The following is a 22423-nucleotide window of genomic DNA, read 5'->3' on the forward strand; positions in this document are numbered from 1 at the left end:
GGGCGCCGACATCCAGAGGGGTTACTACGCTCTTATACCACGGTGAGGCAGTCGACATCATGGGCAAAGAAGGAAAACAAACAACAGATGAACAAAACTAATGGAGGGAGGGGGGAGAGGGAAGACAATACGGGAACAAACTAGAGTTGTAAGACCGAACGCAAATGGCGGAAAGCACGAAAAGAGGAAGCAAAAAAAAAAATTATATTTTCTTCACGGCTGGTCGCAGCGCAGAGGATTTCACTGAAGAAGAGAAGAAAGAAAAAGAAGAAACACGTGTCCTCTCACATCTACACAAGTGTAGCTCAGTGTAGAGACACACTTTTGGCTATTGATAGATGTTGGTATTCATTAGTTTTGAGTGTGTGTGTGTGTCAGTATGCGAAGCGAGAAGAGAGAGAGAGAGAGAGAGGAGAGATGCGCGACTGAATGCGCAACACCGCAGCCCGTCTATTGCACAAGTCAAGACTGCCGTTTGATGACGCATACGTGCGACTGTTTCTGTGACTCTGCAGAGAGGGGGACGACAGTTCAAACGATCTCTGCCTGCGCGTGAGTAACAGCAACCCTAATACCCACCAAGGTAAGTCACAGGAGGGATCCATGAAGGTAAAGAAAAGCGAGTCGTGGACAGGAGAAAAGAGAGACAAGCAGAGAAAGAAATGCGCACACCATAAAGAGAATTGTAGCCTCGAGAAAGAAGACAAACACGAAAAAAAAAGAAGCGCCGTGGTCACACCATCTCTTCTCCCTTGTGATGAGTGTGGCTCTCTGTGTACGTGTGTGCGTCTGGGTGAGTGGCCGTGTCCGCTGCATCGCCTCACACACCCCCAACGCAGCGCATACGGAGAAGCGCACGTACAGAGAGAAGGAGAAAAAGTAAAAAAAGGGAGAATGCGGTGTAGGGACTGAAAGGGTACACAGAGAGAGGTGGCGGAGAGAAGAGGGGCAGGCACGGGACCAATCGCGGACACGGCACAGGAGTGGCTTCCCATCCTCTCCCTACCCCGTTGTTCATCGGATACCGTACTGCTCCGGATGTCATTGCAGAGAAACGAACGTAAACTCCCCAAAAGAAAAAGAAAAAACTACAGCAGTATACTTCAGAAGAGAAGGAAGTGAAAGCGCAGAGAGAGACACACAGCGAGATATTGAAAAGCAAAAGCGAATAAAAATCAACCTTGATGGAGAAAAACGAGGAATATGATCGCCGGGGTTCGTGTTGTGGATGTTTCTTCTGTGGGCATCTCAGCAGCAGCAGCGTGTGTAGGTGTACGTACGTGCGTGTATATCGCCTTCACTCACTCCATCGATATTCCGTATCGTCGCTTGAGATGGTAACAGCGCGACTGTGGGAGAGAGACGCACAAGCGTACCCAGAAGCGCAGGCATGCAGGCACGGGCAGCCTAGGGCGGAAGCACAGAGAATGAAGCATCCGCAGAACAAGATCGAGAGCGACAAAGAGGGGAAAGGTGCGGGCGAGGCTGCACCCCTCGACCCCTCTGTGTTGGTGCTCTAGGCCTCTTGAGTGATACTGCAGCGTGCCAAGCAAGCGAGACACAACGGAGAAAAATACTAATAGAGACAGCTGCGAGGCACCCTAAGGGGCTGCCCTGCAGAACTGACCCTCTAGGCTGTGCGTCAGGAAAGCGTTAGGCTGTCCTCCTCTCCTCTGAAAAGGGAAGCGAAAAGGGGGACGAGAGGGAGTACCTCAAGAAGGAGCGGGGGGATAACCACACAGACACACACGAAGGAGGGGAAAGAAGAAGAGAGGCACAAGGCAGAAGAATACAAAGCGAAAGAAAAACGTCAATACAGCAATACAGCAGCGACAATGCGTAGAAAAGGGTCAAAGGAGGAGAGGGAAATCAACAGCCGACAGAAAAACAGGGCACTACATGGAGAAAAGAGCGGCCCTGAAAACAGCTTTGAGAGAGACTAAGAGAGGTGGAGGAAGATCGACGCGCCAAACGAAAACGTCAGAATGGGAAAAAAAAAGTTAGGGTCGGCCATGCACAACTACTTTGCATGATCATAGAGGGAAGAGAAGAACTGAAAGGGAAAAACGCAGCGACAGCGTGAAACAAGCCAAGGACGAAGGTGAGAAGAGAGGCCTCCGTATCAGCAAACATCATCGTAAAACAGAGAGAGAGAGAGAGCAAGACAGATGAATAGATGAGAAAAGAGAGAGGGACAGAGAGACGATAAGAAAAAAAAAACGAGAGAGAGGAGAGAGGTAAGACAGGAAGAACAAGACAACCGCAGAGGAGAGGTGCGTGTGGGAGCTTATGTGCATCGATCCGCACGCACACCATACATACACACATATCGTTCGCACCGACGTGCAGAAGTCCCAAAAAAAAAAAGACGGGAGTGGCAGAAAATGTCATGAGCAGCGAAAGGGGAAGATAAAGGACAGAAAGGGAGAGCAAACGAGACAAAGCCAAGCCCTCTAGAAGAACAGTAGCAGGAAAAAAGAGCGGCCAGCGTGCCTTCATGCGTTTGTGTGGGTGTGGGTGTGTGGGGGGGGGGGGGAGGGAGGGGAGGAGGGGAAGCGGGAGAAAAGAGACGCCGGTAAAGTATAGCGACTCTCTCGTCCTCTTACCTTCCTCCTCATTTTTTTTTCTTCGTTGTCCCCGACAAAGACTAACACCTATCTTTTCCAATGCCTGTTCTTTTTCCACTGGTTATGCTGCCCGCCTTCAGCGCGCTCCGCCTCTCTCACCTTTTGTACAGGTGAACAGTCATTAATTATGGTTAAAGCCGGCCTCAGACTTTACTTTCTTTTGCGCTTGTGAATGGGCAGGCGTTGGTGCGCGTGCATGAAGAAGAGTGCTTGTGGGGAGAGAGAGAGAGAGAGACGAGACGAGAAAAAAAAGGGGGAAAAGGAAAAAGAGTGATGAATGAGGAGAAGGACAAAGGAGCCTGGTGGGGCGGGTCTGTTCGAAGAAAAGAAAACACAGAAGAAGCAACATGGCGTATGCAGCACACGCCTCTTACCTTCATCGGACAAAAAGCAGAGAAGCGGCAAAAGAGAGCTCACCAAGTGCGCCTCATCCTCAACGCTGCGGCAACACACCACAAGAACGAAAAAAAAAAACTGAGAGAGGAGGAGTCCATTGGAGGGAGGGAGGAAGGGGAGAAGTAGAGCAGCCCCGCTGCACGCAGCGAAGACACGCACCACGGCTGCAGTGTCGTGTATGCTAAACACCACAAGAGCAACAAACTAAAGTGCGGAGAGGGGGAAAACATCTGGACAAGAAAAAAAGTAGAGGGACGCAGTGCGGAGGTGTGTCTGAGTGCGTTTGCCACGACGACCATGACGACATGGTTACTCCAGAAGCTCATGTATGGCCCATCTTGGTCACAATAGGGAAGTCCTCCACGCCGCGCTGATGGTCGCCTGGCACCATTGGCATAGGAGAAATAGGAGAGAACATAAAGTTGTGATGAGGCAAGTAAGCTGGCTTGTCCAGCGCACTGTCACCGCTGCCTGTATCGTCGGTCGCCCCCGCCTGGGAGTCCACGTGAGCCTCGCTCCTCAGAGATGTCTTGGGGTTGGCCGTGGTGTCCAGGCAGGTTGTCGCCTCAGTCGTCACTGAGATGGGGTCTTCCACTAATACCAGCGGCGGACCTGGCGACTGAGTTCTCCTACACTTCTTGCGTAGCGATGAGTCTCTTTCCTGCCAGTCACGCTCCTCTTTGCCTCCCCCCTCGTCTCCGCTGGCTGGTGGCCCCGGGCGATTTGCATTTCGTTTACTCTTCTCTGCTCTCGGCGGCATAGACAAGACGGCCCTCTCCACGCTCTCTGCACGTGCCTCGGTGGTTGCCGCTTCATCCCTTTCCCTGGGTTGCCGAACCGCGGAGGACTGTGATGGTGCCATCGTAGCGAGGCTCGGCGCGGCAGGCGTCGAGGAAAGGGAGTGATCCACTGACAGTTCCTGGGGGTAGGGTGCAGCCATCTTGCGATGGGCAAGGTCCACTAGGGGAATGTTGTGCGACAGCACGACACTGCCCATGAACGAGTCCCGCATGAGCTTATCTGCCCTGCGCACGTAGTGCCGCAGCCCAGATCCTGGAATAGGCGGCGCCATTAAGCGACAATGAGCGCTACTGCCACCGTGGCTATCTTTCTGGAGAAGCGCGAGCGGTGAGGCCGTAGAAGACCCTCCAGGTGACTGAGAAAGTGTCAGCGCAGCGTCACTGAGGTGAGCACGGGGACGGCGCAGCGGGGTGGAGAGGACAAAGGAAATGTAGTCACGCATGCCTTCCGGCAATGGGAGGTCGATGATGTCGCACTTCAGAAGCACACGCAGCGCTACGGCCACGAGACAAACAGCGATGAAGGCGACAAGGTGAGCCGCAATGCGCGCGGTCAGCCACAGACCGTATGAGTACCGACCCCACAGTTCACAGAGCTGCGCGTCGCTCGCGCACGGCGCGTCTTTGGAGAGGTTGTCACCCTTGGAGGCGCTCCTGATGTGGTCTGTAGCCACGGCACCCTCATCCATCTCGTCCCAGTGATGGGTATCGTCTTCAGAGTCATCTTCCTCTTCCTCGTCCTCCTCTCGCTCATCGTCGCTCGCGACGGAGCTCTCGATGGAGGCCATGGAGGTAAACTCAGTGCCGTGCTGAAGGATCTCCTGCTTGGTAGAGGTGCGCAAGAGCTGGGAGGGCGGCGTGAGTAAGGCAAAGGCTGCTGATGCGCTTCGGGTCTCCGATTCGCCGCTGTGAAGCAGCGAGGTGGGAGAAGAAAGGGAGACAACATCCCCCTGCGAGGCCCCTGAGTCAGCATGCAAGGGCCGCTGTTGTGGCTTCTGCCTTGGGGTGGTACTGTTGTGGCAGTCACTGCTCACGCTGCTGTTGAGCTGCTCATGATGAATGCTTTGGTAGAAGCCGTCATCGACATCATCCTCGTCGAACGGAAAGGAGTCCATGGGTGAACAGCCCTCGGAGAGCATCTCCGTAATCGCCTCCGCGGTATTTGGCATGGTGATTGTGGGCGACGTCAGCCCCTCTCCAGCGGAGGCACGCGACGGAGGGGAGTTCAGCTCCAACCCTGACATCCACGGGTGGTTTAGAAGCTGCTTCATAGACCAGCGCTGATCTGAGTCTACGCACAACATGCACTGCAAAATGTCCTCGATGTCAGCCGGGATGGGGCGTGGGATGCGATATGTAGTCGTCTCGATCACCTCGAGTAACGAATCGGGGTCGCCACGCGAGCAGCGGTACGGAAAGCCGCCGAAAAGCATCACGTAGAGGGTGACACCAGCAGCCCAGACGTCGATCTTTCGACCATCGTAGGAAGGATACTCACGAAGGAGCTCGGGGGCGCAGTACTTCAGCGTACCGCATGCGCGGTGCAATTTAACCCCAGGCATGCAATGGCACGCAAAACCAAAGTCGGAGAGCACCAATCGTGTCCGACGTTTGTTCAGCAGAATGTTCTCCGGCTTGACGTCACGGTGGACAACGTTGCGGTCATGCAGTGTGGACAGCGCCAGCAGGAGCTGCTTGAAGTAGTGCCGCACTCGATCGTAAGGCATGAACGGCGTGCCCGACAACTGCAGAGAGTCTAGCAGAGAGCGGCCACTAGGCAACGACACCTGCGCTTGCTTCAATTCCTGACGCCGCTCACGAATCATGTCCAGCAGCGTTCCACCCTCGGCGAGGTCCATGACAATGTAGTAATTGTGTTTCGATACCATCTTGTCCACAAGCCCAGTCACGTACGGGGAGCTGCCACCAATCTCGAGTGCGTTGACTTCACGAATAAGAGCCCCTGTCATCTTGTTGCGCACGGCGACCCTCTTTTCCACAATCTTCATGGCGTAGGTCTGCCCTGATGAGAGCTCCGTGCACCGCCACACGGTGCTGAAGGCACCACTTGCAATAGGAGTATCCAGGCGATACTGCACCACATCGCCGACCACTTTCCCAGTGGCCATTTTACTACCTCTTTCTCGTCAATGCCTTTTGTTCAATTTTTCAGCCCGATAAAAAGATGGTGGATCAACACGAGAAAATGTGCTGATAAGACAGCAGGATGGAGAGAGGAGCCCAGACACACACACACACAGTGAGAGAGAGAAAAGCAGAGGGGGGGAGGTTCAAAGGCGAGACAAAAAAAAAGAGAGAGCCAAACAAGCACTACATACAGAGAGAGAGAGAGAGAGACACACACACACGCAGCACGCAGTGGTGAACTGATATAGATAAAAGCGTTAGAAAGAACCGCAAGCACAGACAACACGAAAGAGAAAGTCGACAGCAAAATGAACCAGACACTCGCACCACCGGCAACGACAATGAAGTACACAAGGGATAGAGAGGGACAAGAAAAGGGTCAAAGAGCATCGACACACAGAGAGAGAGAGAGACGTATCCGCTCCTTATCCTTGCCTTGATGGATCAGAGAGTGTACGTGTGTGCGTGTATAACAAAATGGATAGATAGAGGTGTATATGTATATATATATATATATATATATGTTGTGATGATTTCCGCCTCTTTCTTACTAGGAGTCCTTATCCTTGTCAAGACCTCTGCTCCATCTACTGGCTCTTCTCTTATTACTACCTCTGTGGGCCTGCAGGTGCGGTGCCTTTTTTTTTTGAGCACTGCGCCCTTGACACACGTGTAGGCACGCGAATAGAGGCGACAGTACAAAATGAAGCAAAAAGGCGAGGAGCAACACACACGAGAGACGGGAAATACAGACAGAGAGAGAGGGAGAGAAGGCGGAGCGAGGATGAGCCCGCAAGTCTCAGAGAGCAGAAGGGAGGGGACTTTTAAAACGATACAAATAATTCTCGAGGAGACGTCTACGTAGTGCGGGTCTGTGTATGCGTTGATGGACTGCGTGGCTGAGAGTAGCAAGGATACACGTTGGCAGTACAGTCTGTACTTTTGATTAATGTAGTGCGGCAACGAGATACACAGGAGTACTAAAACTCACCTTTGCTGCTGTCGATCCTCTGGCCTTTTCTGGGCTTAAAAAGAAGACGAGAAAGTCAGCGGCGCCTATTTCAGCCCCAGGAAGTGTCTCTACAACGCCAGCTTCCGCCCTTGATCGCGTATGCATAGGCCGACGACAGCGTTCGAGTGTGTATGTGTACGTGTGCGAGCTCAACTTCGATGCTCGTGCGATGTGAAGGTGTTTGCTTCGTAGGACACACACACACCACGCACACACGTGTACAAAAAAGGAGAAAACAAGCAAACAGCGAGGGGGGAAAGAGAGAGCAACCACGGAAGCAGAACAAGAGAGAGGGAGGGAAAGGGGGGGGGGCAAAGAAAGACCTGAGCTTCTTGAAAAGACAGACAGACACACACAAAGCGCTTCCCCTTCGCAAGCGTTTGGGTTGGAGGTTGTCAGGTGGGGTTGGTGCGCCGCGAACACACCCCAAACGTGTCTGTCTGCGTTTCCTTCCTTTTTGTGTGGAGTGCGTGCGTCTTCTGCTGTACAGAAAAGTCTGGACCTACACTCTGAAATGGCCCATCGGCGGGGATCATTTAAAATCAAGGAGAGAGAGGAGAGAGAGAATGGGGAGGAATGTTTTTAAAGCTGAGAAATTCGTATTTGTGTGTGTGGGGGGGGGGGGTCACCCTGTGTAGAAGCAGCATCGGCAGTGCACACTAGCGGCGCTGTTCCTTTATGGGGAATGAAGAAGAGGGAAGGAAGAAGCACTCGGGTCGCGCCGCTGGCGCCGTGCTGCCTCGTGTCCTCCGTGCGTCTCACTCTTTTCCTCGCCCTCGCCCGCCGGCTGACCCCAGCGAGTTTACTTTGGTTGATGGCACTACTTCCCTTTGCACCCTCGCTGAGAAGCACAACAAAGGTCACGCTTATCGTGAGTACGATATCATTCCTATTTTTTTTGTACAGTTGCAGCGTAAGGGCGCATGCTTACGAGGAGTCAAATCTGCCTCCTCGCTGAGAACTTCAAATTTTCTCGTCGCCACCACGGTGGACTGTATAACTGTGCTTGGTGTCTATTTGTGTTTCTGTCGAGGTCCCGTGTATGTTCTTCTCAGCACGCATCCTTTTCCGCCGTTTCGTTGCTAGCATCACTTTTCCTGTCGATATTCCGCGGCTCTGGGGATGGTTTGAACGCTTTACACACGGTTGCAAGGCAGGAAGAGACACGTACACAGAGACAGGCACCATTTTCAGTGCCCGTAGACGGACATAAGACAAGCGCTAGAAGAGCACCTCGAACGCACGTAAGTCTCTCAGCACTGCTTGCTCATCTCGCTTTTCCTCACTCAGTTGTCCCCGCCGGATTGTTTGAGCAAGCCATCACTTAGCCTTTTCATAAAAGCAGCTGCTTCTCCGCTCAATTGCAGCAACTCTGGGTGCATTAGCTCCAGCGGAAGTCCACGCTTTGTCAGCGTATCCGCGCAGTTGACCAAGTCCGCGCTTTCGGATGCAATCACACAGTAATGCTGAACATCGCGAGAGGGCTTGTTCGAGTCATCGAGGCCCAGGGCATCGCTGCGGCTTTGCTGGAGACGCGCTACCATTGAACTGACGTACTGATTCCAGTGCCCAATACCTCGGAACATGCGGAAAAAGTTGAGAGAACGAGTGGCCACGTCCTCTTCTTCCTCCTCTGTCTCGTCTGACTCTTCGCCCTCTCCCAAAGGTGCAGCGTGGATGCCATCGTCGCATCCACAAGCCGCCTTAACAGTGGGAGCAGCGGCAGAGGCATCCAAAGCACCGTCTGCCCCGCTGGTGTCCGCATCGACGAGTAGTGGAGTCCACAGATGCCACTGTGAGGCGTCGTTAATTGCTCCCCATGTCACCGAGGTGCGAGAAGCCACTTCGAACACACGCGCCTTCGAGCTCAACAGGTAAATCGGAAGCGAGGAGCTCTCAAAAAGCAAGTCTACCGTGAGAAGAAGCGCCAGGCGCGGATAGGGATGCTGCTGCCCCGCAGCACCATCAGATGCGTACGCCAGATGCTTTTCCTTATCGAAGGCGCTCACGAGGCGGGAGATAAATCCCGGGTCTGTGGCACAGGTACGCTCCAGCAGCGCAGCCTGCTCAATTCGTCGCTGCATGAAGCGAAAATTATTATCATGCTCCGCCTCCGTCCACGCCATCAGCGAAGGAAAGCACACGTCAGTCATACGCTGGCCGATTCCGGTGAAGGACAAGGATGCGGCGGTGTCCCTCACCACCCAGGTGCGCGTCTGTGGGCTGAAGTACAACGGGTACGGAAGAATGGCCCGCATCTCACTCGCTCCAGATCCAGCAAGAGACTTGGCAAGCGTGAACTCGAGGGTCAAAGAGCCGCTGTGTGCACCTCTCTTTGCCACAGCCTTCAGATCTACCACCTGTGTGTGCACGTCATGGAGGAACTTGCTCGAATTGCGCATCAGCAAGAACACCTCGCGTGTAGTGTAAAGCGTGGGGGAGCGAGAGGGCACCGCCCACGCACCGTCGTCCGCCACAACATAGCGGCCACACAACACAACGCCATCGGAGGTCCAGTCCTCTTCGAAAACGCCACTCACCCATTCCACCACGCTGCGGAAGCTCGGCACCGGTGCGACAGCATCCGATGTAGCGTAGCAAGAGCCGCTTCCGCTCTGGACCTTCCCTGTATCGCGCTCAGGTGGCTGCCTCGATGCGCTCGTGGGTGTCCCATCAGCATCGTCCCACACCTCCTCACCGACATACGTCTCGTACTCCTCCGCCGAATGAGCGTAGGCCCTAAGGTGCGAATGTGACGGCATACGTGTGTCATTGGAGTCTAAGTACCGGAAGAATGCGACGCCTTCCTCCGCGATGCCGGTGTCGGCACTCACACCAGCGCTTCCGTCTTCTGATTGAGCCGCTACGCAAAAGGTGCGGTGTGGAATGGCGTGTCGCCTCCCCTCTCCAGAGAAGACGATCGAGAGTGGAATTCTGGAGCGCATACGTATCGCGCACGAGTGTGTGTGTGTGTGCGTATAGGGGGGGAATCCCTTTTTGTAGAGGCGCGGATGGATGTGTGTGTGAGTAGAAGCGGTTGTATGTGTGCAGTGGTGGTAGGTGTCCCCGCTCTCTCTTCAAGCAGGCAAGACAGCAGCTCATACAAAAGATGAAAGATGAAGAAAAAAAACATCTTTCATACGTGAAAGGATCCATTGCCAGGAGAGCAGGGGCGCGGGCGCGACCATGAGCACCATTACACCGAACGTTACTGCACAACTGTCTGCATCAGCGTCGGTTCCTGGGCCTGTTGAGGCTGCAGCGGCAGAGCTGCTGTTCTGTAGAGAGCCTTGGCATCGCACGCACGCCCTGCCCCGCCGCCACCACCACTATCACCCGTGCTCGGACATCTTTTCCTGTCTCTTATCCGAGGCAGAAGAGAGAGAGAGAGCAAAAGTGAGCCCCACTAAGAAGCGCAAACACGCATAAGCAGAAAGCGAGAGTCTCTCAAAATACTTCACATAATATACGCTTCTTTTTTGTGTGTAGTCAGGTGGGTTCAGCGGGAGTGTGGCGGGAACTGCAGGTAACACGACGTATGCCTACGTCATGTTGAAAATAAAAGAGAAAGGCAGGAGCACGTAGTGGGTGCGTGAGAGAGGGGAGTAGTGATACAAAGAGGATAGGAAAAGCCGTCTCCTTCGGCAAAACACCTGTAGAATGCCTGGACTAGGGGTGGCGTGACAGCGCCTGACAAACCGTCGATCTTCTCTGCTATCGGGATTACCGGCCCCATGCTGCCAAACCGTCACTGCCGCTGCTGAGTCAAGTACTGTTCGTACATGCGTATCTTCTCCCGCATCTCCTTCACCACGTGATCATCCTCTGAGTACACGCCAGTCTCCAAGAGCTTCTCACGATTCATCTTCAGCTGGTGCACAAAGACCTCCATATCGCGCCGCGCCGCTGCCGACTTCGCAGCGCTGGACGTGTGGTCCAGCGGCGCATCCCTGGCAAGCACGAACTCCTCTGGCGTTGGTGAGATATGCGGTGAAGCAGTGTCAGGCAACGCCTCCTCCAGGCCACGCTGTGCCGGGGCGAGTGGGGGAAGGGTGCCGGCGCGCACGGACGGCAGAGGAGCAACGCCGTCCTCTTCACCCTCAAGTATGGATGCCGACCAGGGTTGAAAGTCAGCTGGAGGGTAGGTGCTGTCGATAGAAGTATCGCCCATGTCTACCACTACGTTTGTTTCAGCACCAGACGCGCCCACTTGCAACCTCTGCTGCGTGCGCAGTGGCGGCTTTGTCTGTGAAATGCGTGAAACCCCAGAGACAGAGGACGACTCTAATGTGGGGTCTTGAGGGGAAGGGGCGCCTGTTAAAGAGTCCCCAGCGCTCTCCGCGACGGTGACGGAAATAGCGCGCATGCGTGACTGCGGAGATGTTTGGGAGTGGCAGCTGGTGTCGTGGGCAGTCGAGCGGAGAGCCCCTGCAGGTCTCTCGACAACAGTGAAGGGAAGGGAACCTGAACGAGAGGTTCGGTTGATCGCTGCTAGCCCACTCGCCACCTCCTGTTTCAGATCTGTCAACATTGCGTAAAAGTCATCTTGTTCTGCAACGTTGCGAGTCGTGTTCCCCGCGGTAGTATATGCAGCGCTGTTGATAAAGCCAATTGGCAGAAAAGATGCCGCCAACGTCTGCTTCTGCTGCTGTAGTCGATGCGCTTGTAGGGTCTGCCTTCGCTTCGCCGTGCTCAGAGCCTCCTGTTCCCTGCGCAGACGCTCCCACTCACGTGTCTGGTACTCCTCACAGAGTCGATGGTATTTGCGCGTGACGATCGCGAGCTGCCGCTTGAACTCGTACAGCTGCTGCTCTAAGGTCGCCTTAGACTCTGCCAGACGGTCCACATCCGCGCTTTTCTCTCGCAGCTGGCGTTGCACCTCCGCCAGCTGTGTCTGCGCCAGACTCAGCGCGCACTCCTGCTCCCGTAGTCGTTGGCCGTCGGTGTCGGTCTGCTCGGTCAGGTAACGCGCTGCGCGTCGCCGGAGTAGGTCATACTCTTGCTGCGCTGAGCTGACTCTCTCCTGCAGTTGCTGAATGGTGCGGTCCTTCTCTTGCAATCTTGCTTGAAGGCTGGATTGGGAAATCTGGGCCTCCTCACGACTGCGGCGCACCTGCTCTTCGGCGCGGGCGACATACGCCTCATGCTGTTCTGCCACCTTCACTCGTTTTATGTTAAAAGCGGCCTCACAAGCATCCAGCTGAGCGGTGCGCTTTTCCAGCGTCTCACCAGCCACCTGTAGCCGGTGTCCCATTGTTTCTAGCTCTTGGCGAAGTTGCTCAAGCTCTGCCATCTTTTTCTTCTCCGACTCTCGTGCCTCCTTGCGCAGGCGGCGCTCCAGCCGCTCCTTCGCCTGACGCAGCTGTGCCTGGTATTGGAGTTGCTGCTGCGCTTTCCATACTTCGAGGTCGAAGGCGGCTGCGTACTCGTCAGTGGTACGGATAGCGCTGTCCAGTTTGACCTGAGGCGACGACGATCCCATTGGCCTTGGTCGAAGGGTGCACAGTCACAATGCCCTAATGCTGCACGACACGCGATGGGGGAACCGACTGGCCCACTCTACAAGCAAGCCGAAAAAAAAAAAGAAGGTGCTGAGCTGATTTTCTATGGAACTCACTCTCGTCTTCTTAGTCCTCTGAACAGCCTGCGGTGATCGTCCTTGGCAGCACAAGAACAAGAAATACCCGCGATAGCACAGCGCTGATAATGCGACGGCAATGCCAGCTGTTGGCCTGTTGCCGAAGAAAACAAAAAAAAAAAACAGAGCGTTACCGTGGCCTGTTTGCCAAGAAAGCGGAGGGGGAACCAAAAGATGTGCAATGTGAGGAAGCGAAGAGAAATGCCAGCGAAATTTGTGCAATGCAACAGGAAATTCGAGCTGTGAGAGTAAGCCGAAACCGCAAACGTTGGGACGCTTCCCTTTAACTCTCCCATTTCTTCTCTACGCAAAGAAAAAGGAAACGGCAGACAGCTGGAGAAGGCTGTCAAAGGCTACGATATGGGCAGGCGATCAGAGAGACCAGGTTAGGCATCTCTCCTCAGCACATACGCGCAAAAGAGCGCAGAGGCCCTGTTGATGACTGCTGCCGAGCTCATATGCCTCTTTTCTCATTTTTTTTTCATCACATAGCACTAAAGCAACTTGCAGAAAAACGTCAAGCCCTTCACCTGATTACCCTTTACCGCCCCGTGCAGAGGCACACTTGCAGCGAGAGAAACAAAAGGGTGTACGTCTGAGCGAAAGATGAATGAGAAAAGGAGTGTGCATCCCGCTCCCTATTTTGCACATATCTCGCTACCATATGTGTGCGCACACACACACACACACAGTGTGCGGAGGAGAAAGAGGAGCGAAAAAGAGCAAAGACAAGATGGCCTCGGAAAAATCAGAGAGCCAGACTAAGCGTGCATAGCGAGAAGACAAAGAGAAACAGGCAAGACCTGCTTCACGACCAGGCTAGGTGTGCACCGCTGACGCGCAGTCGCTTAGAAGTAGCCAACAGACCAGTTGTAGCTACCTAACGGACCGCCGTACTTCACGTAAGGGTGCATGAGCACGTCGTGCAGCGGCGGGCGCCACACGTCACTGTGGTAAAAGAACTTGCGGAACTCCGACGTGAGGCCGACGTAGCCCTTGTCGATGAGGTTCTCCTTCTCGTAGCGGTAGCGCTTGTAGCCTGAAATGAAGCAGCGTAGGTTCACTTCGGCGGTCTGGTATGGAAGATGCGCGGCCTGGCGTTCCGCAAACTCGATCATCATCTCCATGTTGTAGCGCTCACGTTCTGGGCGCACCCATGCGCCGAAGATGGAGATACCGGCAACTAGGGCAACCACGGTGCGGCCTGTAAACCAGCGCTTACCGTACACTGGATATATACGAACAGCAGGGTAGCCACCAGGAATCACGCGCTCCTGACGGTAGGCCTGACCGCTAAACCACGTGTAAAACGCCTTTGTGTCCGTCGGAACGGGATCACGAACCAACAGGCGAGCTGTACTGCGCACCATGGTGATGAGCTAGCGGAAATGTATAGTGAACCTCAAATGTACACCCACGCAAGGTGCGCACCGCGCAAATAGAGCTTAAAAAGCACTGCCCCTATAGCAGGCGATGCCACGTGGTGTGTTTATGTAACGAGGCGACCCAGCTCGCCCCTCTTGCTACTAAAAGTGCTGCTGCTGCTGCTACTAGGAGAGTTTCGTCTTCTATAGTAGAATTCTCTCCCCCGTTGGGCAACTGTCGCGAGGAGGTAGTTGGTGGAAGGAATGGCTGTTGACGTAGCGATGAGCAAGCTGCACGACTACTACGAAAACTATGAAACCCGAGGGTGCCTCTGCTGAGTATATCTACGTAGGCGAGAATAGCATGTGGTAAAGAAGGAAAAGAGAGAGTATGAAAACAGTTGATTGACGATCACAAAGTACGAGTCCCACTTTGACTAGCCAAAGAGAGGAGAGAGCCAGAGGGGGGCAGCACTCACGCAGCAATGCGCGCGATCTGGATGAGGCACAAAGCGGGGTAACAATTTCAAAAGCCGACAGCAGAGACATTCAGCTGTTTGGGTAGCAGTTGGCTCTCCCGCGTGCGGTGTGAGACATACACGAGCCTGAAGAGGAGAGGCGCGCATGAGTAGCAGCACTCCACAGCCCCTTTCCACCTCTTTGGGGTCTGTGTTTATGGGATGCGTAACTGAGGTGTCGAAACAGACTCGAACACGCGAGAGAGTAACTAGAAGAGTGAAGAAGGTACCCCTTCCACCCCTGCCTCACGGCGACCCCCCCCCCCCTCTCGCATCGCGCGAGGACAGAACGCACTGCAACGTCACACTCCAGCAAAGAATACGACTGCAACGTACAGACGGTGCAGTGCACCACAGTTTTACAGGCATTGACTAGTCGCTGCAGAGCACGAATCAAAGAGGAGGTCGAGGTGCAGAGAGGACACCCGTGTGCTAGTCCTCCCTCCCTTAGCCTTTGGCTCCCACACCGTCACACACAAAGAGCCACGCACACACAACACACACACAGTGCCCCTCGCTTCGTTACTGAGTCTTCCCCCGGCTAAGGAAGCTGCAAGTAGAGCAAAGGAAGAATAAAGAGAAAGACCAAGACGTGTGTCCTTACTGCTGCTTGCAGTCGGGGTTGCTGTCATCGACGCGCTTCGAGGGCATAGATGCGCGCTCCTTCCGTGCAGCAGCCTCAGCAGTCAGCACAGACAGCGGCTTCTTGTACTGAATGATAAGTGTTTGGTGCTGCACATCGTAGGAAAGGTGCGCGCTCACCAGCGGAATGCGCGCCCGCTCCAGGTCAGGGATGTCAAGTATCTTGAAATACTTCTTGTTTGATGTACGCACTACGATCTTGCCGACAGGGTCCCTATCTTCGCGCTCGATTGTGATAGAAAACACATCTCTGGGATACGGGAGATTGCGAATTCGCACCACGTAGCTCTCCCTCGTGTCCTGTCGCACTACCACCGGACTTCCACTCGACTCTACGATCAAGGCCCGGTCCAGGTTGCGCGATGATGCCTCAGTCCCGACCTCTATAGACCAGTCAGAGAAGCCGCCAAGGGCATTGCGGCTGCGGCGCTTTCTCAACAGCAAGGCATCTGTCACCACGTCATACTCTTCAATTACCTCGCTCCCATCCGTAAACTTGGACGTGATGTGCTTACGGTCCCCACGTATTACTGATGACTTGGGTTCTGCGAGCATTTCGTTGAGCCAGTGGTGTGCAGAGGACACGGAGAACGGATCGGTGCGTTGAGTGCTCTGCCTGTCGGTATAAGGGCTCGATGAGGCGCTCCTGAGCTTGGCACAATCCTGTTGAAGCTCAGTTCCTATGGGGTGGGGTTAGAGGCAAAAGAAAAGAGAAAAATAAAAAGAGAGAAACCTGCTGCGCTCCTTCCCTCGATGGCGCCCTCTATACTCTATATACAACTCGAAGACTCTCTTCCCCCGCCCTCCTTTTATAAGCCTGTGTGTGTGCGTGCGTGGGTGGAGGCAAGCCCCCTACCTTTTACTGCCGCGTAGCTGCGAGCTCCCCCCTTTTTTTCGTTTCTGGTGTGTCCTTCCTTCCAAGGTGGAGGGTATAACTGTCGCTGGCGCCAGCAGCAGCAGCAAGCCCACCCGAACAGACATTTTTGTTTATGCGGTGAGGCAAAAAGAGTGAGCGAAACAACGCAAACAAAAAAGGGAGAAGAGCGCATGGAGGTGGCATGAGAGAGATTCAGCACCTCAGCAAGGGACTGCCTCAGAGAGGGCGTATGGCCCACAGAAAATGAGGAAACAGCTGACATCGCGCGCTCCGGTTTCTCCAGCACAAGAAAAGATGGAAGAGGAAGAGCTAACCTCTCCCCCTCGCATTGGAGTGCTAGTTGAATGTGCTTTTATATGTGGTCCCTTGACTTATTGAGTGGGTTTTCTTTTTTCGCTTGCGGAGTATGGGTAGCCTTGTTCTGCTATTCTGCCGCAGCAGCTTCACCCACTGAGGGAGCCAGACAATCGCATAGTCGCTTAACTTGATCGTTCCCCGGGTGCATACGGTCGGCTATCTCGTGAAGCGTCTCATACGCCAGGTATGTCTTTTTGCGCGCAAGTCGCGTAAAACGAGCTGTCTCGTTGCCTGGGAAGCGGTGCCGCTTCGCGCTGCTGCCGTTCGACTCTGGAGCCTTGACAATCGCCGTAGCGGAGACTGTGATTGCCGAAGAGGCGCAGCGCAACGCCATCTCCTCCAGCACTGCTGTGTGTCCATTCAAAACAGCCCAGTGCACCGGAGTGCGCTGCCACTTGTCTCGTGTGTCGACCTTCAGGCCGTAGTGGTGAAGAAGACGAACTGCTTCAACGTTGCCGCTACGTGCCGCAAAGTGCAACAACGACTGCTGACGGATGTCACGACAGTGTACCACACCCTGATCATGGTCTAGCAGACGCTGAAGAATGGTGGCAGACCTGCTTGACGCCAAATGAGCAGCAGTCACGCCGTCCGGCGTTACAGCCGTAAGCCTGGCACCGTGCTGTAACAGCACTTCCACCACACGCAGTGTCGGCAATTCCTGCTCCAGAGAGTAACAGCTCGCAACAGCCACGTGCAGGGGTGTGCTACAGCGGTGCGTTCGGCTGTTGTGCCCGTTGACGTCGACGAGGCCGTGGTGAAGAAGGCGGTCGGCAATCCCGGCGCCTTGTGCGGCAACAACCTCGCGGAAAAGGAAATCCGCAGCTGTCTCTGCACGGCTGAGAACTTGTGGAGATGGCAAAAGGGGTAGCAATGCTGGCACTGCCTCGCCACTCGCAGGCTTCGGCTCATCGTTAAGAGGAGCTGCTGTCCACCCCTCGCGCAGAGCCTGCACATAGTCGCCGAAGCGGGGGTGCTGAAGCAACACGCAGGGCTGGAAAGGAGGAGGAAGTCTACCATGCTCGTCGATCCCGGCATGGGAGCCGGCGTGGAGCCTGAGGTACACGGCGTGACTGAGCTTTAGAGCACCAAGTGAGTCACCCCCGGCGTGAATGTAGTGCGTGTCACAGCGAATCGGTACACCCAGCATGCTTTGCCACACAGACTGCACTACTCTGTACAGCTCATCCTCCTCCCAGTTGCAACCGTCATGTTTTCCCTTGGGCTGCGCACCAAGCTCCTCTCGTTGCTCTTGGACAGCGTCTACGGCAAGCTGGGTACGGCTCACCTTGCCCGTCGGCGTCTGCGGCAATGAAGCTCCGTTGGCGAACAGCAGCCAGCGGCGCGGCACCATGAAGGAAGGCAGGTGTAGCGCAAGCAGTTCCTCCAACGCGGCGCTCACGCCCTCCTTGTGGTCTCTCAAGAGTTCCCCACTGACAACGTCTGTCAGCACCACCGCCGCACCAATGGCTGGCGTGCCTGATGTGGATTGTATGCAGAAGCAGGCGCACTGAGAAGAAAGGCCCTCCAGGGCCCGCTGAACAGTACCCTCCACCTCCTCCAAAGCCACGCGTTGACCGTTCAACTTCATTTCCCAGTCGCGACGACCACGCAGCTCCAGCTCCGGCCGGCCTCCCACACCAGTCGAAACGAGCCGCCCGATATCCCCTGTACAAAAGAAGCGCTCGCCCGTCGAGGGGTCGTAGCCGAACGACGACGACGCGGTGTCCTCCGTATATCCGCAGCACACTTGATCCCCATAAAGAACAACCTCCCCGTAGTCGGCCCTCGCAAGTTCACAAAGCTCCTGACATAAGCCTCCTTCCGATTCGGAAGCGTCCCTGTCGCCAAGAAACATGTCGGATGCAGCATCCAGGCTTTGAACACGAATCCTTGTGCCCACCCCGGGGCCGCACTTCACGTCCTCTGCCCTCGTGCCTGGAAAAATGCGCCACACCGACTGGTATATGGTGACCTCAGTCACACCGTAGACGTTGTACAGTTCCACCTTGTCGGCCCAGGTGTTGATCAGCTCCTGAGACATGTGTTCGCCGCCAAGAAACACCTTCATTGGAGGGGTTGAGGAGGAGAGAAACGACAGCAGATGCCCGGCGGTGGTGAGAGAAGACCAAACAGCCGGAGTGCTCACCACATGAGTCGGCTGCACGCAGGCCAGCAGCGGCGCAACCCGGCCGTTGAGAAGGTCCTCCTGAGTGCATGTGTAGAGGACACCGTGGGGTGTGCAGAGCCCCACGAGCATATCACCGATAGACGGATCAAAGAACGGGGAAGAGAGGCAAAAAAAGCGACAGCGTGGATCAACCACGGCGAGACCATCCTTATCGAGAATGAAGCGCAGCAGGTACGCTCGCAGATTGCCCCGAGAAGCTACCACACACTTTGGGTCTCTTGTTGAGCCGGAGGTGTACATGTAGTAGGCGACACGACTGTCGTCTATCTGTGCTACCGGCAGCCGCGTTGGTGGGTTGGTGCCTGCTCCCACCGCCTCGAGCTCTCTGCTGCTAGCGTTGTTCTCATCTACCGAGAGTGCTCCGCGTAGCAGCGATGCGATATCGTCCGAGTGTAGCTTGCAGCGCGGCCTCCGACGTTGTTCCAGTCGCTGCAACCGCAAGGGCGGATCATCTGGGCGAAACAGGCAAAACGTCCAGCCCAGGCACAGGCAGATACTTTCCACCAGGCATGCGTAGAAGGTCTCTCGGCTGTAAACTCCAACATCGCACTCATCCACCACGCCAGGCTCATCGCCCGGCGTGCCATGCGCTCCTCCCACAGGAAGTAGCGTACCATGGTCATGTGAAGAGGCGAAGACCCGCCGCTCCAGCAGTGCTACGAATGCACACCATATTCGTTTGGTCACGCGCTCTACTGTGATACCCGCCTCCATGCCATCGACTGCACCGCTGCTTCCTTCTAGCCACCCTGCGTTCGAGGAGTCACAGTGGCGGTGCCGGAGAAGTGCAAACATCACCTCATCATCACCGCGCTTTTCCAACGCTTCGAGTATGCAGGCGGATAGCGTGGCGCCATCGCGCACACGCTGCGGAACGTTTGAGCTCATTCATATATCTCCTATGATGAGCCCTAGATCGGCCCCAGCTCCGGCTACCGTCCAAAGAAGAAAAACAGCCAAATGTATAAGGGAGGGAGGAGATAGCATGAGGCAAAAACAACTTGCAGCGCACCATTCATCTTTTTCCCTCTCATGGACTCCTGAGCTAGTAGCCGCTTCTCTCGTGTACTTGCCGGAATGATCAGGGAGAACATAAAACCTGGTCGGGGGGCCATCGTAGCACATTGGATCTGTAGCCTCGTATTAGCGTTGTTCGCTGCCACACATCTTGAGGGAAAGAGATATTACTCCTTTATTGGAATGTGCTCGCAAAACGCACTCTTCCCTGCCGCTCAGTAACCTGGTTGACAGACGAGGCACACGAAAAGAAATTACCACGTGTCATCTTAAGCGAACTTTGGGGGTGAGTTAGGCAGGAAGAAACATCCAAGGGACGTCGTCCGCTGCGTCAAACAGCTCTTGGTAGAGGCAATAGCGGGGGAGAGCAAAGGCCGACCACCTACAGCTGGAAGCCTCTGTCCCCCACCCAAACCTAAAGCAGCTGCTTGCTGGTACATGGCATATGCTCTACTCTGGCCGCGCAGAAACAGCCATGCGATGCTGTGCTACCATACACTTATCGAAGCTACTAATTGTGTCGTCACAGATTTCTGCGAGACGCTCCAGACCGTGGGCCACAGCCTCTACAGCGTAGTCGGAAGCCTGCACATGCAAGAGCATCTTCGGCTCTAGTGGATGGGGAATCGCGTAGCCGGCGCTCGTCACGGCAACGTTCTGCATCAGAACGTGCCGCAGGGGATTTCCTAGGGTGTGATCCTCGTGAGAGAAAGTTACCACAGCAGTGGATTCGCTGTCAGTGACGCGCTGCAGATCAATGTGAACCTTCTGTTCCTCCGATGTGTCCACTTCATCGCCCTCGTTCATGCGTTGGATGTGCTCCTGGTGAAGAATGAAAGCGTCGCGAGGGTGAAAAGACGCCATGATACCTCTCTCGGATTCTGTATGTTAATAGGGGTGTTGCGAAACTTCAATGTCACTTACTCGGCGTTTTAAGAGTCTCAGAAGAGGAAAAAATGAATGCCCTGTAAGGAGGCTGGGGAGTGTAAGAAAGGAAAAGTGTCAACCCTTTGAGCTCGAAACCCGAGCCTGAGATTCGAATTGTCGCCATGTTGATTTGAATAAAAGGGAGTGTTGTACGAAAGAGTGGAAAGATGTCGCAAAGCTCGCTGAAGGTGCACTGCAAAGATAGGGCACTATCATTGACGGTGGCGCGGAGTTCCGAGTACGGGCCCATGTCTGTCTGTGTGTGTGCTCTACAAAACACTGTCACGCCAACCATCCCTCTCACACCCATCCGTGCCAGTAAAACCGCCACTGCCACTACAAAAAAAGGCGAAAGAAGCGGAGAGTTACGACTTACAGAAAGACATGCCGTCAAACACGCGGCAGCTCTCTCTCAAACTGGATAGGGGGCTCACTTCTCCCTGGCACGTGTAGCAACAGAAACAAAAAGAGTTGTTGTTTGGGGCTGTACTAGTAGCCAATCATTGGTAAAGCAGCAGCACAACACCCGACAAGGTGTTCAATCGGAAGGAAAGGAAAGAGCGTAACCATTAAACACTGAATTCGGCAGTTGTGTGAAACGTTTATGTTCTCTCCGTTAGTAAGTAGTTAGCGATTTAGGAGCGGCGGCACGCGCCTCCTTCTCCCTCTGTTTTCGCAAGCGAGCTGATGTTGCGGCGAGTCGTCGCTCTCCGCTCGTTCTCTACGGTCCTTTAGCCGGCGTGTCACCCTGAAGCAGGTGCGACCTCATTGATCAGTACGGCCGTCACGCCTGATGCTGCGCGAAAGAGTCGGTCCTCCATCGCGGCCAGCAAATCTTCGTTTTCCTTGTCGTGTGGCCACTCAGAGATGAAAGGAAACACAAGACTCTTCGCCCCCTTCACCGTCTCGGTCGCACGCAACGCATCGAAGACGGCAAAGCACCCCTCTTCAGGATTGCCGTCAGGGCTCATGTCGTGGTAGGAGAGGCAGCTGTCTCTGAACCGGGATAGGTACCCGTCAAAATCAAGAACGATTGTCTCGCTAAGAGGTACAACATCTTTTCCGCGGTGCACGTAGACCGGCACACCCGCAGACGCTGTCAGCATGGCCAGACTACCAGGTGTAAGGAGGGACGACGGCACGCGTGGAGAGTAGTGGGTGAGAAGCTGGCCTGGACTTTCCATCGGCGCCGTCATTGAGCCACACATGATTCGCATGTCTCGAACTTCAACACGCGTCTGCGGGTACCTCTCTGCAATAGCGCGGTGAATCATGCTCACTGTAATGCACCCCCTGCGCAGCACCACCACCAAGTCTTTTGATTCGACTTTGGCTACAGTTGACTCGATGCCAACCGAGCTTTGTCCGCCGTCAATGATGAGCAGCTCTGGGTCTCGAGCAGCTAAGTCGTCGTAAACATGCTGTGCGGTCGTCGGACTCACATGCCCGAAGGTGTTCGCACTTGGAGCAGCTACAGGAACATCCACCATCTCTAGTAATTTCAGCGTTATCGCATTGTTGGGGATGCGAGCCCCCACATAGCCAGAACCGCCTGTAACGCAATCCGGGAGGGACGGGTTTGCTTTGAACACGATGGTCAACGGTCCCGGCCACAGAGCCGCCCCGATTGCGCAGGCCAGCTCCACCGCCTCTTCATCCCACTTCAGATCCCATAACCTACGCACGCCGTCCAAGTTGCACACGTGACAGATGAGTGGGTCGGTAGGTGGCCGCCCCTTCACGGTGTAAATCCTCTTGGCGGCACTCTCAATCAACGCGTTGCCACCTAAACCATAGACAGTCTCGGTCGGTATGGCGACCAGCTTGCCTTCCAATAAGGCATCAGCGGCCCGTCGCAGATCCTCCAGTGAGATCCCAATTATCTGAGCCATGGATTGTCTTCTGTCGA

At 54.8% G+C, this 22423-nt stretch overlaps 8 protein-coding genes across 8 annotated transcripts; all 8 read right to left on the reverse strand.

Moving 5' to 3' along the window:
- Window positions 1–3345: 3345 nt before the first annotated feature.
- Window positions 3346–5832, reverse strand: LDK (protein kinase, putative; the record flags this gene model as incomplete). Its single annotated transcript, XM_010702250.1, has 1 exon — window positions 3346–5832. One exon carries the CDS (start codon window positions 5830–5832, stop codon window positions 3346–3348), a length of 2487 nt encoding a protein of 828 aa, XP_010700552.1.
- Window positions 5833–8269: 2437 nt separating this feature from the next.
- On the reverse strand, window positions 8270–9928 carry LPMP_282130 (hypothetical protein; the record flags this gene model as incomplete). Its single annotated transcript, XM_010702251.1, has 1 exon — window positions 8270–9928. One exon carries the CDS (start codon window positions 9926–9928, stop codon window positions 8270–8272), a length of 1659 nt encoding a protein of 552 aa, XP_010700553.1.
- Window positions 9929–10731: 803 nt separating this feature from the next.
- LPMP_282140 (hypothetical protein) lies at window positions 10732–12465 on the reverse strand (the record flags this gene model as incomplete). Its single annotated transcript, XM_010702252.1, has 1 exon — window positions 10732–12465. The coding sequence occupies one exon, from the start codon at window positions 12463–12465 to the stop codon at window positions 10732–10734; it is 1734 nt and encodes a 577-aa protein (XP_010700554.1).
- Window positions 12466–13469: 1004 nt separating this feature from the next.
- Window positions 13470–13991, reverse strand: NB6M (NADH dehydrogenase subunit NB6M, putative; the record flags this gene model as incomplete). Its single annotated transcript, XM_010702253.1, has 1 exon — window positions 13470–13991. The coding sequence occupies one exon, from the start codon at window positions 13989–13991 to the stop codon at window positions 13470–13472; it is 522 nt and encodes a 173-aa protein (XP_010700555.1).
- Window positions 13992–15103: 1112 nt separating this feature from the next.
- Window positions 15104–15700, reverse strand: LPMP_282160 (hypothetical protein; the record flags this gene model as incomplete). Its single annotated transcript, XM_010702254.1, has 1 exon — window positions 15104–15700. One exon carries the CDS (start codon window positions 15698–15700, stop codon window positions 15104–15106), a length of 597 nt encoding a protein of 198 aa, XP_010700556.1.
- A 746-nt stretch (window positions 15701–16446) lies between these two features.
- Window positions 16447–19458, reverse strand: LPMP_282170 (hypothetical protein; the record flags this gene model as incomplete). The annotated part of the gene is made up of 1 exon (XM_010702255.1): window positions 16447–19458. One exon carries the CDS (start codon window positions 19456–19458, stop codon window positions 16447–16449), a length of 3012 nt encoding a protein of 1003 aa, XP_010700557.1.
- A 579-nt stretch (window positions 19459–20037) lies between these two features.
- LPMP_282180 (DNA-directed RNA polymerase-like protein) lies at window positions 20038–20451 on the reverse strand (the record flags this gene model as incomplete). Its single annotated transcript, XM_010702256.1, has 1 exon — window positions 20038–20451. One exon carries the CDS (start codon window positions 20449–20451, stop codon window positions 20038–20040), a length of 414 nt encoding a protein of 137 aa, XP_010700558.1.
- Window positions 20452–21257: 806 nt separating this feature from the next.
- LPMP_282190 (hypothetical protein) lies at window positions 21258–22406 on the reverse strand (the record flags this gene model as incomplete). The annotated part of the gene is made up of 1 exon (XM_010702257.1): window positions 21258–22406. One exon carries the CDS (start codon window positions 22404–22406, stop codon window positions 21258–21260), a length of 1149 nt encoding a protein of 382 aa, XP_010700559.1.
- Between the last annotated feature and the right edge of the window lie 17 nt (window positions 22407–22423).

This window comes from Leishmania panamensis (assembly GCF_000755165.1).
Source record: "Leishmania panamensis strain MHOM/PA/94/PSC-1 chromosome 28 sequence".
In the NCBI taxonomy this organism is placed as follows: Eukaryota; Euglenozoa; class Kinetoplastea; order Trypanosomatida; family Trypanosomatidae; genus Leishmania; species Leishmania panamensis.